General features: G+C 49.6%; 2 protein-coding genes across 3 annotated transcripts in view; one reads left to right on the top strand and one right to left on the bottom strand.

Annotated features, from left to right (window-relative positions):
• SAMD4B (sterile alpha motif domain containing 4B) overlaps positions 1-6,959 on the bottom strand; it is a 29,779-nt gene extending 22,820 nt beyond the window's left edge. The window contains exons 1-2 of one of the 2 annotated variants that reach the window (XM_029925685.1): positions 6,940-6,959; positions 1,478-1,881 (exon numbers count right to left, since the gene is read on the bottom strand). In XM_029925685.1, coding sequence (XP_029781545.1) covers positions 1,478-1,673 — 196 coding nt within the window. In that variant the 5' untranslated portion in view covers positions 1,674-1,881; positions 6,940-6,959. The remainder of the gene's footprint in view (positions 1-1,477; positions 1,882-6,939) is intronic. The other variant, XM_029925686.1, reaches the window with a different exon arrangement.
• Positions 6,960-7,373: 414 nt separating this feature from the next.
• The window catches only part of GMFG (glia maturation factor gamma), a 15,781-nt gene continuing 8,664 nt past the window's right edge, over positions 7,374-14,490 (top strand). Inside the window, exons 1-2 of the mRNA XM_029925689.1 lie at positions 7,374-7,378; positions 11,612-11,616. Coding sequence (XP_029781549.1) covers positions 11,614-11,616 — 3 coding nt within the window. The 5' untranslated portion in view covers positions 7,374-7,378; positions 11,612-11,613. The remainder of the gene's footprint in view (positions 7,379-11,611; positions 11,617-14,490) is intronic.

Genomic DNA, 14,490 nt, shown 5'->3' with positions numbered 1-14,490 from the left:
GCCATGTCCCAAGCAAGAACTGCCGCCGCTGATGCCAGAGCAGAGAGGAGCCCTCCCGGGTGGGGTGGGGGGTGGGGAGCTGCTGAGCCCCGAGCCTGCTGCAGCCTTGCTAGGTCCTTGCTCTCACTGTCCACCCAACTAGGACTGAAGCTGGTGTGACTCCTGGCCCGAGGAGCCACCTCACCCTACAACCACGGTGCTTCTGTGACTTGTATGTACACATTCAGAAACATAAAGGAAATTGGTATGAAGGCGATGGGCCCGGGGAGATGAGGGAGGCCCAGCAGCTCTGAGGTTCCCCACTTCCAATCCTAGCAGCCCATGTGGGTTTCCTTACCCGTTAAATGGGGGAAAAGAATAGCACCAATTTCATGGGGTTGTTGTGAGGACTAAATGAGTTAGTTATTCACTAGAACAACTGATCTTATTGAGTGTTTACGACAGGCCAGGCAGTGTCCTCAAAGCTCACAACCACCCGAAAAGGTGAGCATAGTTACTACCTTGATTTTAAGGATGAGGAAACCAAGGCTCAGAACAAGCTACTTTGTTATACTGCAAATGACAGCACTGGGGTCTAAACCTGGACAGTCTGACCCCAGACCCACTAAAAAGCACTGCTTTCCAAGTCAGTACACACGGTCAGCTGGGCTTTGGTGTGTTGTAAGGGCTTAATGTGAGCTATTCTTCTGGGAGAGAAGGTGGGAAGAATTTGGATGCACTCACACGGAGCCCCTGGGTCCCCTTCCCGGTTAGCTTCAGGTCCGCACGACATGCCCTCCTCTCTGGCCTCCATCTCTCTCATCCGTCACAGAGGGCAACACCTCTCCGTCCAGCCCTGCGGAAGCCTGGAGGCCAGAATGGCTTCCGCAGCGTCCCCTGAGACGGTTCCCTGGCCTGACTCTTGTCTATGACTGGGGCCCTTGGGAGGGTTCTAGAGAAGCCCGGCTCAGTCATCCCAATGCCAACCTCTCTACTGAGCACCTCGCTACTGAATGCCTAGGGAACTGATATGGACTGTATCTAAATTCAAAACTCTTTTGAAGCTGTTTATGCCTTAAATCCAGCCTATCTTTGGGTGTAAAGAATAATTTAAGAATACTCGTGAACTTCTAAAATTCTCTCCTAAAATTCACTCTGGTGTCCTGGAGCTTGAGAAATGACTTATTTGTTCAGCTTCCAATCCCCTTTCGTAAGGACTGACTTTAGTCTCTTCCTCTCGGACAAGCCAGCCTCCCCAGCTCTTCCTCTGCTATGGGTGGTTTCCAGTTTGCACTGCCTTCCCCCAGTAGCCTCCCAGTTCATGCCTGAGGATATCTGGCAACAAAGCCTCAGGAGACCTATGATGATGACTTGGAAGGTCAGGACTCCCCCTCCCCCACCCAGCTTAGAACCCGTATTTCTCAGCAGCATCGCGGGCTGGGCCTCGCCGGCCCTCTGACATCTGCTCCCATTCCAGATCTCTAGGGTGCAGACTCACCAGCACTGTTGGCCTCCGACTCCAGCAGGTGGATGTCATTGCAGTCCGCCAGCGAGTGCTCCAGGCAGAGCTGCAGGAAGCGGGCCTGGGTGCGAGTGACCCGCTTCAGAAGCGACAGTAGGGCTACCGTCTGCTCACACTCATTCCAGCCCTTGAACCAGCCAGCGAGGATGCCCACCTGGTCGCGGAACATCATGGTGCCAGGCCTGGGGCCAGGGTGGGGGGGACGGCGGTGGCGAGGGCCAGCGCCGTCACATGGTCTCGGCTCAGAGCTCCTGTTACCTCTCCCCTGAGGGCCAGGGCTTGAGGACGTTCCCTGGCGTGGTGGCAACGGGCGGTTAGAAGGAGGAGGAAACCTGCTCACATCGGGGGAGGTCTTGGTCCAGCCACACCTGTCCAGGCTCCTAGAAAAGGAAGTAAGGGGGTCAGACCCAACAAAATGACTGGAACTGGCCTGGTGAGTGAGGGCTGAGAAGGTTAAGGAGGCTTTATGCCTCCCTCTCCCAAGGTATCTGCTCTGCTGAGGTCCTGGGAGAAAGATGAAGTCACCACCAGATTCTAAACCACCTTTCCCACCAATGTCCAGATGCAGAGAAAAGCCTCGAGTGGGACTCAGAAAGACTAAGGAGAAGATGCTGCCCCTCAGTCCTGACTGTCAAAGGGCCAAAGGAAGAATAAGTTGACAGAATTTTCCAGAAATGGGAAATAGGAGAGGCTGCCCACTAGAGAGAAAGATCTGAATTAATGGAGACCTGGTCCCAGATGACATGTGACCCCCAGCACATGCCCTGACCTACCTCTTCTGAGAGTGGGAAGGAGATTGCTCACCTGCTAAGAGGACTCCGTAGAGTTTATATATATATATATATATATATATATATATATAGTATTTCAATCAATTATCCTAAGGCTACGATGAGAGAGTGGGTGGTGATCTCGAGTGTGCAGATAGCTAAGTGATCTGTAACTGCCTGAGTGCCCAAGGCTTTTTCAAAGATTTGGGGGATCTTGCCTCCTTCAACCCCGCTCGAACGCTCTGGAAAAGGTGCAGCTCTGATCTCTACGATCCCACTCATCTCTGCTCTGACGTGAGTCTCCCCCAGACCTCTTCTTCATTCCCCTGAAGGCTACTCCTGACCCAAGTCCCCTGGCTTCCAAAGATGCCAGACTGTCTGTCATCCAGACTCCTAACGACAGGGAGGATGCCAACTTGAGAAGGGTCACATCCAAAGTAAAAAACTCCCAAGCAAGGAAGTGTCCAAATTCCTCTCCTGGACAGGAACCACACAGGAGCTGTGTTAACTGGGCAGACAACAGGCCTATTCTTCAGCTGACTGATTTCTGGACACTATTCTGAAGGCTTTTTCTAAGTGTCTTGAGCTCCAGGTCTCCACTCACATTTCCCTGTCTGTCCTGCATCCAGTGCCTTGGCTCTATCCCCAAACCGCATTTGGCTCCATCTCTCTCTGGCTGCCAAAGGACTGAGAACGCCACACAAAGACCCATTGAACCTGCTGGGCTCAGGTCGTAGGGAGCTGCCATCTCCCTGACCTCCTGTGTTCTTGCTGAAGAGAGCTGTGAGTCCATCTGACAATGGCCATAACTCACCTGGCAGATCCTCTGTGGGACACCTCAACACAGCAAACGGGCCCAGATGTCAACCCCTTTGCATATTAGGAAAAGTGTAGAGGAAAATGAAACCTTGTTCCAAGTTAAACAGGCCTCCTAGAAATCTTTTTAAGGTTATTTACTTTTTTATTAATCTCTACACCCAACGCGGGGCTTGAACTCAGGACCCTGAGATCAAGAGTTGCATGCTCTTCCAACTGAGCCAGCCAGGTGCCCCCAGACATCTTTTTGTTATTTCTATTTTTAAAAAGTTTTAAAGTGTATTCATTGGGGGGGGGGGGAGTGAGCATGTGTGTTTGAGGTAGGGGCTGAGAGAAAGGGAGAGAGAGAATCCCAGACAGGCTCCATGCTGTCAGCACAGAGCCCGACACGGGGCTCGATCCCACAAACTATGAGATCATGAGTTGAGCTGAAATCAAGAGTCAGATGCTTAACTGACCGCACCACCCAGGTGCCCCCAGACATCTTTTTAAAAAGGAATCAAATTTTGCTTCCTGGCTTAAAATCCTCCAACGATTTCCCATTGTACTTACATAAAACCTAACTAAAACTGAACGGATCTTGGTCTACAGGGCCCTGCAAGACTCCTGTGGCCTCTCCAGTTTGATCTTGTACAAGTTTTCTACTCACTAGAATTCTCTTCTCCCAGAGCTACATATGGCTGGCCCCGACCTGTCACTCAGGTCTCAGCTCAGTGTTACTTCCTCAGAGACAGCTTCCCTGACCATCTGACCTAAGGGGGTCTGTCACACTATTTAGGCGATTTCTTCTGTATAATTTGACACATTCAGATATTATTTATGTTTGTTGTTTCTCCTTCCACCAAAATGCAAGTTGCATGGTTACCCAGTGCCCAGAAGAGTGACTGGCACACAGACGGTGCTCAATATGTATTTGCTGAAAGAACGAATAAAGAAGGTGAGCATGGAAGCCACAACGAGGACTTGTAGAGCCCCAGAGAAGAAGATGAGAGAAGAAATGGCCCACAGGGTGGTTAACAGATTTGGAAACTTTGTCCTAAGAGAAAACTTTGAAGGCACTGAGGAACTTTCTCCAGCGGAAGAGAGGACTTAGAAGGGATGATATAACTGACTTTGAGTATCTGAGGGGGTAGCATACAGAAGAGGAATTAGATTTGTTCTTTGACTCCAGAGGAGAACCAGGGTAGATGCTCTAAGAGAGAGGGGACACGGGAAATGTTGAGAGTTAAGACAATTCGGTCCTAGTCTTGCCCCAGACACTGATTCACTTTGATTTGGAGCGAGTCCGCTTCCTTTCTCTACAAGGTGTAAGATAAGGCGTCGGACTGGATCAGACACAACAAATGGGTTTTATCTCATAGACTGAACTCCCAATGATCAGTAGTGGCTGCTTGGGACCCTCTGGTGTGAAGGATCCTGAAGAAATGAAGCAACAGGAGTATCCATCAAAGAGCAAGGGTTAATAAATCGGGGCCCACCTCATTAAAGGGAAATTATGTAGCTATTTAAAACATGCTTGATTCTGACAGCAGAATACAAAACAGCCACGGTATGCTTACAACTATCTATAGTGTTTGATCTTTAACCAACCTGCAGGGCTGATCATAAGCTCCATGGTAATATATATAACACAATGCCATTTTCATAAAAAAGAAAGTAAAAAGCAATACAAAAATCTTAATATACCTCATCATGTCTACGTGTGTGTGTGTGTATAGAGAAAAATGTATAAAGACATACCCGAGGCTGTTCACATTGGTTTGCCTTGGAGAGGAGGGGGAGAAATCATTAAAGTTCTTTTTATGTAACTTTGTAGCATTTCACTAGGTGTAAGTAAATACATATAGCTTCTGTAATTTTCAAAGAATTAAAAAAATTTTTTTAAGGCTGCCTTCTACTATCTGGCGCAGCAAGAGAGAACACTGTGACTGATGATCAATGTTTGCCCTGGATGCACGATGGATGAGTGGTAGTTCACATGCCTGGCAAAAATCAGTTTCCCTTCCCGGCTCCAACATTTTGTGGATTTCAGCCCCAAGGAGACAGCAGCTGCCTCAACATAAGGAAGAATTTTAAAATAATACATCTATCCAAGAATGGAGCTGGCTGCCACGTGAGGAGGTAACACGCTCCCTGGCTGCTGGAAGTGGTCAAGCGGAGGCTACATGAACATCCCTTGGGAGTGGGAGGGATTCCTTCACTGGGTGGCAACCCATAAGATAGAAGGACATGTAACTATTTCAGAGAGAACATTTGAGACGAGAGGTTGGATATGCCAACAGCGTTTATGGCAAAGATGACCAAATCCACAAAGAGACCAAAGTTGTGCACACTCTCTCCCATAAACTACTGGCTTCTGAGTTTTCCAATGCAACAGCACTGTGCCTCCCAAATAAGCTGATGGCCAGTGTCTTCTCCTAAGACCAATGCTACAAGCAAAGGCTTGGGATAGAGCGGCGTCTCAAACATGACCCTTCGAAGGTCAGGTTCCGAATGAAGCAGGCTGGTGAGGACCATGGTGTGTGAGAAAGCACATACCCTACGTAAAGGCAGAAGTCATGATTTCAGCTGTAATCAACAGTTGTCATGTGAGAATGTGGGTCCAGTGTTGTCAGGTTTTAGATTTTTTTTTAAGTGGAACCAGAAATCTGGATTTTTAAATAAAATCCCCCTCTTTTTAAACATTGGAAATGAATTCACATTACAACAGCAACAGTGAACCATTATAAGGAACAAACAAAACCTGTGGCCCGCGGTCCTTGGACCAGATGGACACAAACCGGGGAAAGACCAGAAGTCTGCGAACTGTTCTTCTCTCAGGCCTCTCTGGTTTACACCTTCAAGCCACCCAGCTGTTCAGGGGACATGACTGGCAGAGAGGATCTAGTGCCCAACAAAGGCTATGACAGTCCTCAGTAAACACTGGGGGCTTCCGAGAAACGAACAGTTGCTTTTAGGACAGGAGAGGGATGCTGGGTGTTCGTTTGGGCTGGTGACCAGAGAGGACTGTATGGGCTTCTTCCATCAAGGGGCCAGATGTCCCCGGCTACCTCTTTTCCTGGGTGCTTGGCACCAATGAGAAGAGAAGACCTAGGTTGGTGACATGGCCCAGGGAGGAGGCGTCAACACTGACTTTTCCAAGGCACCTTATACCGTGATGGATTTTGGTGGGTCTGCTGCCAATCATCTATTCCTGTCTTCTGATACCAGCCCCCGAGCTCCCTTTGGAGAAATAACCGTCTTCCTTGGCTCCAGGAGCAGACACGGAAAGTGTACTGGCCAAGGAGCGTCCTCCCTGGACTTCTGCCGGCGCCCCTGGGAAAAGCAGCTCTCCCCTGTGGTTGCTCAGATTACACATCTCCTGATGCTACTGGCTGCCACGTCTGCCACCTCAGTGACGCACAGGGAGAGCCTGCCACAGAATGAAGGCAACACAGATGAAAGCTGAGTCAAGAGAGGAGGGGACAGAGAGGGAGATCTGTTCCCACGTGAAGACCTGGATCCAATCCAGCCAGCCTGAAGCCTCCTCGCCCCAGACTTTCCAGTCATATGGACCAATAAATCCCTTTTTGGCCAATGCCTATTTCAGTTGTGTTTCTATCACTTGAAGTTGGAAGAGCCTTGAACTCACCACTGCTCTGATCTCTGTCTTTGTGTGACCAAAAATGACTTCCTACCTTTGAGGAAAGACACTATAAGGGAGCTCCTATGGAAAATTCTCCCAAACAGCCCAACTCACTGCTGGCATATTTGCTCTCTAAGCGACCAAGTTACCTTTTTTGGAAGCATCTACCAATCCTGGAGGGTGGAAAATGAAGCCAAAATTGGCTAAGAGGATCTAGGAAAACTTACTCACGAGGCTCCCTTCTTTGGCTTCCAACAGCAAGAAGCGGCCCACAGACAGGAGGTGCCTCTGGAGGTCAGCTCTCCTCAGTTAGAACCAGCCCTGTGGAGTCAGATGTAGCTGAAAACAGCCAATACTTACTTGCTGTGTTGGCTTTTGGAAAGTAACTCAGTTTCTTCCTCAGTGAAGCTTGTTGTAGAAGGAGATGAAACAATGTATATAAAATACCCACCATGCTGCTTAGCATGTCTTCATATACAATATACCGTGTCATATGCCAGGCCCTATGCTAACAGCTTTCTGTGGGTGAGTTCATTTAATTCTGAAAACAATATGTACGCTCTTACACATATATGTGAGATACATGTGTGTTACATGCACGTATACAGATATACACACGTAACATTATTCTCATTTCATAAATGAAGAAACTGAGACACAGAAAAGGTTAAGTCTCTTGTCCAAGACGACACACAGCTAAGCTGAGATTTTCAAGGCCAGACAGTCTGGTTTTAGAGCTCTTGCTTGTTCCTAAGAATAGTACAGCCTCCTGTAAATTCCCTTCCATCGCCTAGAGAAGTTGGGTAACAGGTACACCCTTGAATGCCCACATCTCTGGACGAGCAAGGGGGTCCTATCGGCCTTCCTACCCATTCCTAGCCCTTCTACAGCACCCACCTTGGCCTTTGAGAGACTCATACTGCATGAACAAGGTAACAGGCTAGTCACCTAAGGTTAACTGACCATCCTGACCTGAGAAAGAGCAAGAGAATGTCAGATGCCAAGGGAGCTCAACTTCTCTTTTGTAAAGACTAACCATTATTTTCAAAAACGCCTGAAATATGTACACAAAATATGCATACTATTGCCTCAGCTAAGAATGAGGCTTTTGTATGCACAGTCCTGGGGAAGGGAGGGAGAGGAGTGGAGAAGCCAGGCGGGGCCTCCAGGAAGACGAGCACAGCCTCGGAAGCTGTGGAACACGCTGGAGCAGAGAAGCTGGCTTCCCCCCCCCCACCCCCATGTGTTGCTTCCACTCATCCCACGCTTACGTGCGTTGACCCTTCCCCCACTAAAACTCTATCTTAGCTCTTCCCTTTCTCTATACTTGTATGCTCTCACCCCGAATATATCTATTTCTCTCATATTTTACTACCATCACCATATTCAAGTCACCATCCTTTCTCATCTGGACCAATGTAATGCCTCCTAATCTACCTCCTGCTTCCATTCTTACCCTTGCTCTCCTTGCAGAAACCAGTTATTCTTTAAAAAAAAAAAAATTCTGACCATGTCACTGTCTTGCTTTAAAAACCCTTTAATAGCTTCCCAGTCTCTTAAGTGAAAATATAAACTCCCTACTATGGCCTAGAAGGCCCGTGGCCCCTCCCGCCTCTCCCGCACACGGGTCAGCCTGTTGTTCCTTGAACACATCTGAGGGCTTCTGCCCCTGCTGGCCCCTCTACCTGAAGTTCTTGCCCAGATCATCACATGGCTGGTTCCCCGTCATCAGTCAGATCTGGGTTCCTGTGTGCCCCAATCTTCTTCATCTCCCCAGTAAGGAGTTTTTGGTCTGAAATCACTGAACTCGAAGGCTGCAGCTCTTCCAGAAATGCATAGATTGTAAGATCCATGAGGGAAGGAGACATTGTGACTGTATCATTCACTGCCATAGTTTTTTTCCTCTTAAATTTTTTTTTTTAATTTTAGAGAGAGAAAGAGAGCATGTGAGTAGGGGTGAGGAGAGAAGCCCAAGCAGGTTCAATGCTCAGCACGGGGCCCAGAGCTCCATCCTATGATCCTGGGATCGTAACCTGAGCTAAAATCAAGAGTCAGATGCTCAACCGGCTGAGCGACCCAGGCGCCCCATACATTTTCAATTCCTAGCATAGCACCTGGCACACAGCACTCTCCGAATAAAATATCTGTGAAACCTTTTCCCACCTTGCAGCAGTCCTTTCTCCACCTAAAACAACGCTTAGAGTAAAATGCCCTACTCCAAGATCTTCCCACAACGTGGTACTTTCTCATCTTTCAGGTCATCAAGCTCAACTGTCACCTCCTCAGAGGCCAATTCTGATCACCCTGAGTATAGTGGTCACAGCCACCCCTTCTTTCCTACTACTCTTTTAATTCCTTCATAGCACATATCATTGATTTCTTTTATGTATCCTCTCCACCCACCCCTATCAGAATGTAAGTGCCATGTGTTCCAAGAGCTTGACTGTTTCATTCACTGCTGTGTGTCCAGAACCTAAAAGTGCCTCCATAAACTGTTTAACTGCTGGAGTTGAGACCTGCATACTCCACACACTATTGTTCTGTAACCTGCCCTCAACCAGACTCTATTCAACAAACTTACCCTGAAACAAACAAAACAAAACTCTACCCAAAGTAATCTACTGAACTCTCTCGCAAAGTTCAGAGTCCTGAAAACCCCGAGCTGAGGGATGGGATAGAATACCACTGTGCCCGGATTCCATTACCCTACCCTGAGGCTACCACCAAACCTGGCCAGTCATCTCTTCCCTGTCTCTCTCCGTGAGATTTGGGTCAGACTAGCCATAAACTCTCTCTGGACCCAAACGGCCACAGACTGGAGAATGACTAAGGCGAGAGAACGAGCAAGGAGGGGAACTGCCACCAGCATCAGAAAGCTCCTGGGATGGAATCGCAGCAACCTCGGTAAATAAGAGAGAATTCCGGGGTATAGAACTCCAAACATGTCCCTAAGGATCACCTGTTAGCATCTCACACTTATTCAAATTGTTTTCAAACTGGGGCTTTCGGGAAAGAGCTCTCTTTCCACTAAGGCTGCTGAGAGAGGACTGAAGCCTAGTGTTGCTGAAGACCATCTTTGTCTCCACAAAGTAGAAACTTGCTGAGGATGAAGCTTACTCCTTGGGAGAAATGCACAGAGATGACGGAGAAGATTGTTTGAACTCCTGGATGAAGGTCGGTCTGAAGTCATCCTGACTCTGGACTTTTTAGTAACACAAGTCAATTACTTCTCTTTTTTGATTACGCTAGTTTGAACTAAGGTTCTGTCGTTTATGTCTTTAGAGTCCTGGCTGACATGAACCATTTATTTTTGATAATGTTGAGCACTTGTCCACAGGACGTTGTTCTAGCTACTTCGGGTGTTAACTTATTTAATTCTTATAATAATTCTACAACATAGGATACCATTATTACTTTCATTTTTTAGCTGGGAAAACTAAGAACCAGAGAAGTTAAGTAATTGTCTAGGTCACGAAACTAGCAAGTGACAACGCGGGATACATATCTTTGTCTGGCCCCAGAGGCTGCGCACTTAACTTACACTATGCCAGAATGCCTCCTTATTGCGCCCAACCCTATCTGAGCAGAAAATCCAAGTCTATGACTCATGGCACTATCACCTTGGGATGGACAGGGTCCAGAGACCTTCCATTTGTGCCACCTGTCCTCAACATTTATAAAATGAGATTAATGGTAGCTTACTTTACCTCATAGGGTTCCTATAAGGAACGTGAGATGACAATACACGTGAAGCGTTTAAACAGTGACCGGCAGTTAATTACTCAATAAACCGTAATCACCAATATTAGCACTCTGCGGGTCATGAAAGTACAGCTGGCAAACACAATACGGGTGGAAGAGACCGGTTTCCTTTCATCTCTGTCCTTTAAGTGAAGAGAAGAGAGGCCACAGGTGGGAGAGGAGAAGCCTTTCTTGCCTTGGACCCAAAGCAAAGCTGTTACCTCCGCCTGGAAGACCACTCACCCTTGTCCCCAACCCCTGTGGAACACCACCGAGCCCAAATACCATCTTTTCCATGATGTCTTTCCAGATAAAGGGCTCCTTCTTTCACTACCAAATTTCCACAGCATACAATTTGTACCTCATCTGCCCTGTGAACCTGCCCAACCCCTCTAATGTCCTGTGAGCGCACTGAAGGCAGGCCCCAGTGTTTATCCTGTGATCTCCATTTCCCCTTGTTGACCGCAGAGAGAAACAGAATCCCTAGGAGAAAGCTGAGAGCCCTGTGGAGACCCCAGACTTCTAAAGGCAGAGGGAGGCTGAGAGGTCAGTGAGCTCAGAATCAGGAGGGAGCACAAAGAAAAGTCCCTCGGATAACAAGCAGTAGGCGGGGCAGACAGCCTCTTCCAGGAGAGGCAATGTGGGCTGCGTACAGGAAGAAGACAGGAGGAGGTGGGGAAGGTGTACAGAACCTGGATGGGGAGTGAGAGCTGAAACACTTAAGAGATTTCTGGCCAAATGCGGAAGGAAGAGCTACCCATTCCCTAATGATTCCCAATAACTTAGAGAAGGCAGATCAAACTTTGGGGGACTCAGAGAGAAACAAGACACATCCCAGTATCTCCCAAGCTTGCAGTCCATGCGGATGAGCGGACAAGTACACGAACTACAAGGGAGACGGTGAGTAGGGCTCCAGAAGTACAAGGGAGGGCTCTGGGCAGTAAGACACAGGGAACGAAGTGACCTGAAGGTGCCTTTAAGGAAAGGCGCCTATGTGGTGGGGAACAGACGGAAGGTTAGAGGTGGACACACGTGCTGAAGAAGCCAGCAACCTGAAGCGAGAACATGGAAGGCAGGGGTGTGGTGTGGAGGGGCAGCTGGAAGGTGAAGGTGCTGAGGAAGACCTGAAAGGAAACTATTCAAAGACAGAGTATGAAGTCATGGCTCAGAGGATGGGGTAACATTTCAGAGGAGCCAGAATCCTTTCAAGGAGGGGACGAGGACTTCCTGGACCATGGATATTCACATAGGGGACCCCCAGGAAAGTGAGGATGGGCGACAGTTCAGAGGCAGACTCTGAAGCATCTTCCAGGGGACTTTCTGTGGGGGAAAGGGCAATCATCCTCAAACTTGAGTATGCATCAGAATCTCCAGGAAGGCCCCGAAAAACACTGCTGGGTCCTACTGTCAAGTTTTCTGATTCTGTAGGTCTGGGCTGGACCCAAGAACGTAACATGTCTAACAAGTTCCCAAGTGATATTGGTGGTGCTGGTCCAAGAACCACGCTTTTAGAACTACTGCTATAGGGGAAGGGGTTTTTTTTTTTAAATGTTTATTTTGAAAGAGAAAGTTCCAACAGGGGAGGGGCAGAGAGAGAGGGAGAGAGAGATTTCCAAGCAGGCTCTGTGCTGTCAGCGTGGAGCCCAATGTGGGGCTTGATCTCACAAACTGAGGAATCATGACCTGAGCCGATACCTAGTCAGAGGCTTAGCTGACTAAGCCACCCACGCACCCCTGGGGGAAGGTACTCCCTAGCGAGGAGGCCCTCAAAGGGAGAAAGAAAAGAGAAGGCTGCTGAGAGGAAAATGGGGGGAGTCCTCAGGAAGTCTCGAAGGAGGGTGTTAAGGGTCTCTCGGTCTCCAAAAGGAGGAGTCTATGAGGATGAAACCTAAGAACAACGGTCTCTGAGGACTGGGATTTCAAGAGGTGAGGCTGGCTCTTGAGGATCTTTTTATTAAAAGGAGACATGGAGGCTTGTGGGGGGGGGGGACTGGAGGATGTTGGTGGCCTCTGAAGGGACAATGGGGGAAAGAGGCCTGGATCTGAGAGGGATCTCTCAGTCGATTTCGGAGGAAAGAGAACAGAGATGAGAGGGTGTAAACAGGGATTCTAAAAACGGTAAATGTGACGGGGTCCTGACTGGGGATGTCACAGAGGGAAAATGAGGGGATGTTCTGAAGAAGTGTCAGAAAGTGCTGGGGGTACGGTTGCTAATACAGGGCAATTTTGAAGAAAAGTCTCCAAAGGCTGTCTGCGGGAGGGGAGGTGTGATCTTCTCAGAAAGATCTCAAGGGGCTGGAGCAGGAGCCAGGTCTTTCCAGGAACTCCTCAGAGAGCTCAGAGGAGGAGAGACCTCGGAGCACAGTCTTCGAAAGGGTACAATACGGGAAAGGCGGCTCTTCTCAGTGGAATGGGTGACTGTCAGGGCAGAGAGCTTTTCAGAAAGAACTTGGGCCTTTCTAAGAGCAGGAGCTCAGTTATTTTGAGGGAAGACTGAACGGGGAAGGCGTTCTACAGGACTTGAGGGAACTGTGAGGAAGAGTTCTGGGAGACTGGAAATCTCTAGAAGTGTTTCAGCAAGGCACCAGGTCTCAGAGCAGTGATTCAAGGGGTTCGGGGGGGGGGGGGCGGGGTCTCTGGGAGGGACTTCAAGGGCTTATCTCAGGAGGGATTGCTAAGGTCTCTGAGAAGAGCTGAGATCCTGAAAACCTGCATCTCACAGAGGTCACCAAGAGGGTCTCAAGGTTGAAGGGGTTGTAAGAAGGACCTTTTGAAACTTTAACTTAAAGTAGGTCTGGGGGGGGGGATTTTTGAGGGTTCTCGAAGGAGCATTCTAGAGAATATCAAACTACAAGGGTCCTTTTGAGAATCCTGGAGAAAATTTTTCCAACATGTGGTGTACTTTACTGGGTGATTTGGGACACACATAAAAGGGGTTGTGGGAAAGGTTTTTGGAATATGGGATAGGAGTTCTCCGGAGACTTCAGCAAACCTCTGGAGGAGATATTTTAGAATAAGTGAGGGAGGTCTGGGGGGAGATCTGTAGGCTATGTGAGGGGGATCTCTAGCATTTCCGGATGGTGAGACTTGGGGGAACCGAGGCCTTTAGGAGAAACCTTTGGGAGCTGTGGAAGGATCCTATGGGGTTTGACTGTGTGAAGGGGGAGTGTGTCTGGGAGACGGCTGGTGTGTGTGTGGGGGGGATCTTCTGGGTGTATTTTGGGGACCTGAGGACATTTCAGGGAGTCGCTACAAAGTATTTCAGGGCACATGGGGGACATTCCAAAGGCCATGGAGGCGGGGAGGGGGCTCCGAGATTGGGCGGGGGGGCACAAGAGGAACGTCTCCCAGGCGATTTCTGGTATGGAGGGAGGGAGGAGGGAAAATTCTCGGGAACGTGTGAGAGGGAAGACCCGGGCCGACTGTGGGGACCTATGAAGTAGGTGGCTGGAGGAGCTTTCTGGAATGTGCGGGGTCTGGAGGGGCTCTCCGGGAGCCTGCGGGAAATTTTTAGGGCTTCCGAGGGAGACTCGGGGAGGAGATATGACACACATTGTTGGAATAGACGAGGAGTGGCCTCCGGGGAATATTTCTGGACGGAGGAGGAGGATGGGGGATCTGGGGCCAGAGGAGGGGTTCGCCAAGGAAGATTCCCGAGCCCTACGCCGGTGTCTGGACAGGACTGTGGGGAGGGAGGTAAGGAGGGGGAGGGGGTCTCTCGGAAAGATTCCGGGCCGGAGGAGGAGTGCGGGCTTCCAAGGGACTCGCAGGCAGGTTTCGGGGCGCCGTGGGAACGCCTTCCAGGGAGGTGTCTGAGGCGGCCCTGCGGGGGGGTTGGGGAGACCGCAGGGAAGGTCCCCTGGCCCGGCCCCTCGCGGTCCCCAGGGCGTGAGGAGGGTTTCGGAGGGAAGCGTCCCAAGCGGCCCGGGTGGGCGACTCGAGGGTCGCGGCCGGAAGATTGTCTCGAGGGCCGGGACCCCCGAGGCCCGCGCTCGCCGCCGCCCCGCGGCTTGGGGTCCCTGAGGGGGCGGGGCCGC

The sequence above is a fragment of the Suricata suricatta genome, chromosome 16 (assembly GCF_006229205.1).
Source record: "Suricata suricatta isolate VVHF042 chromosome 16, meerkat_22Aug2017_6uvM2_HiC, whole genome shotgun sequence".
Lineage (NCBI taxonomy): Eukaryota > Metazoa > Chordata > Mammalia > Carnivora > Herpestidae > Suricata > Suricata suricatta.
This window is presented reverse-complemented; position numbering and strand designations above follow the sequence as displayed.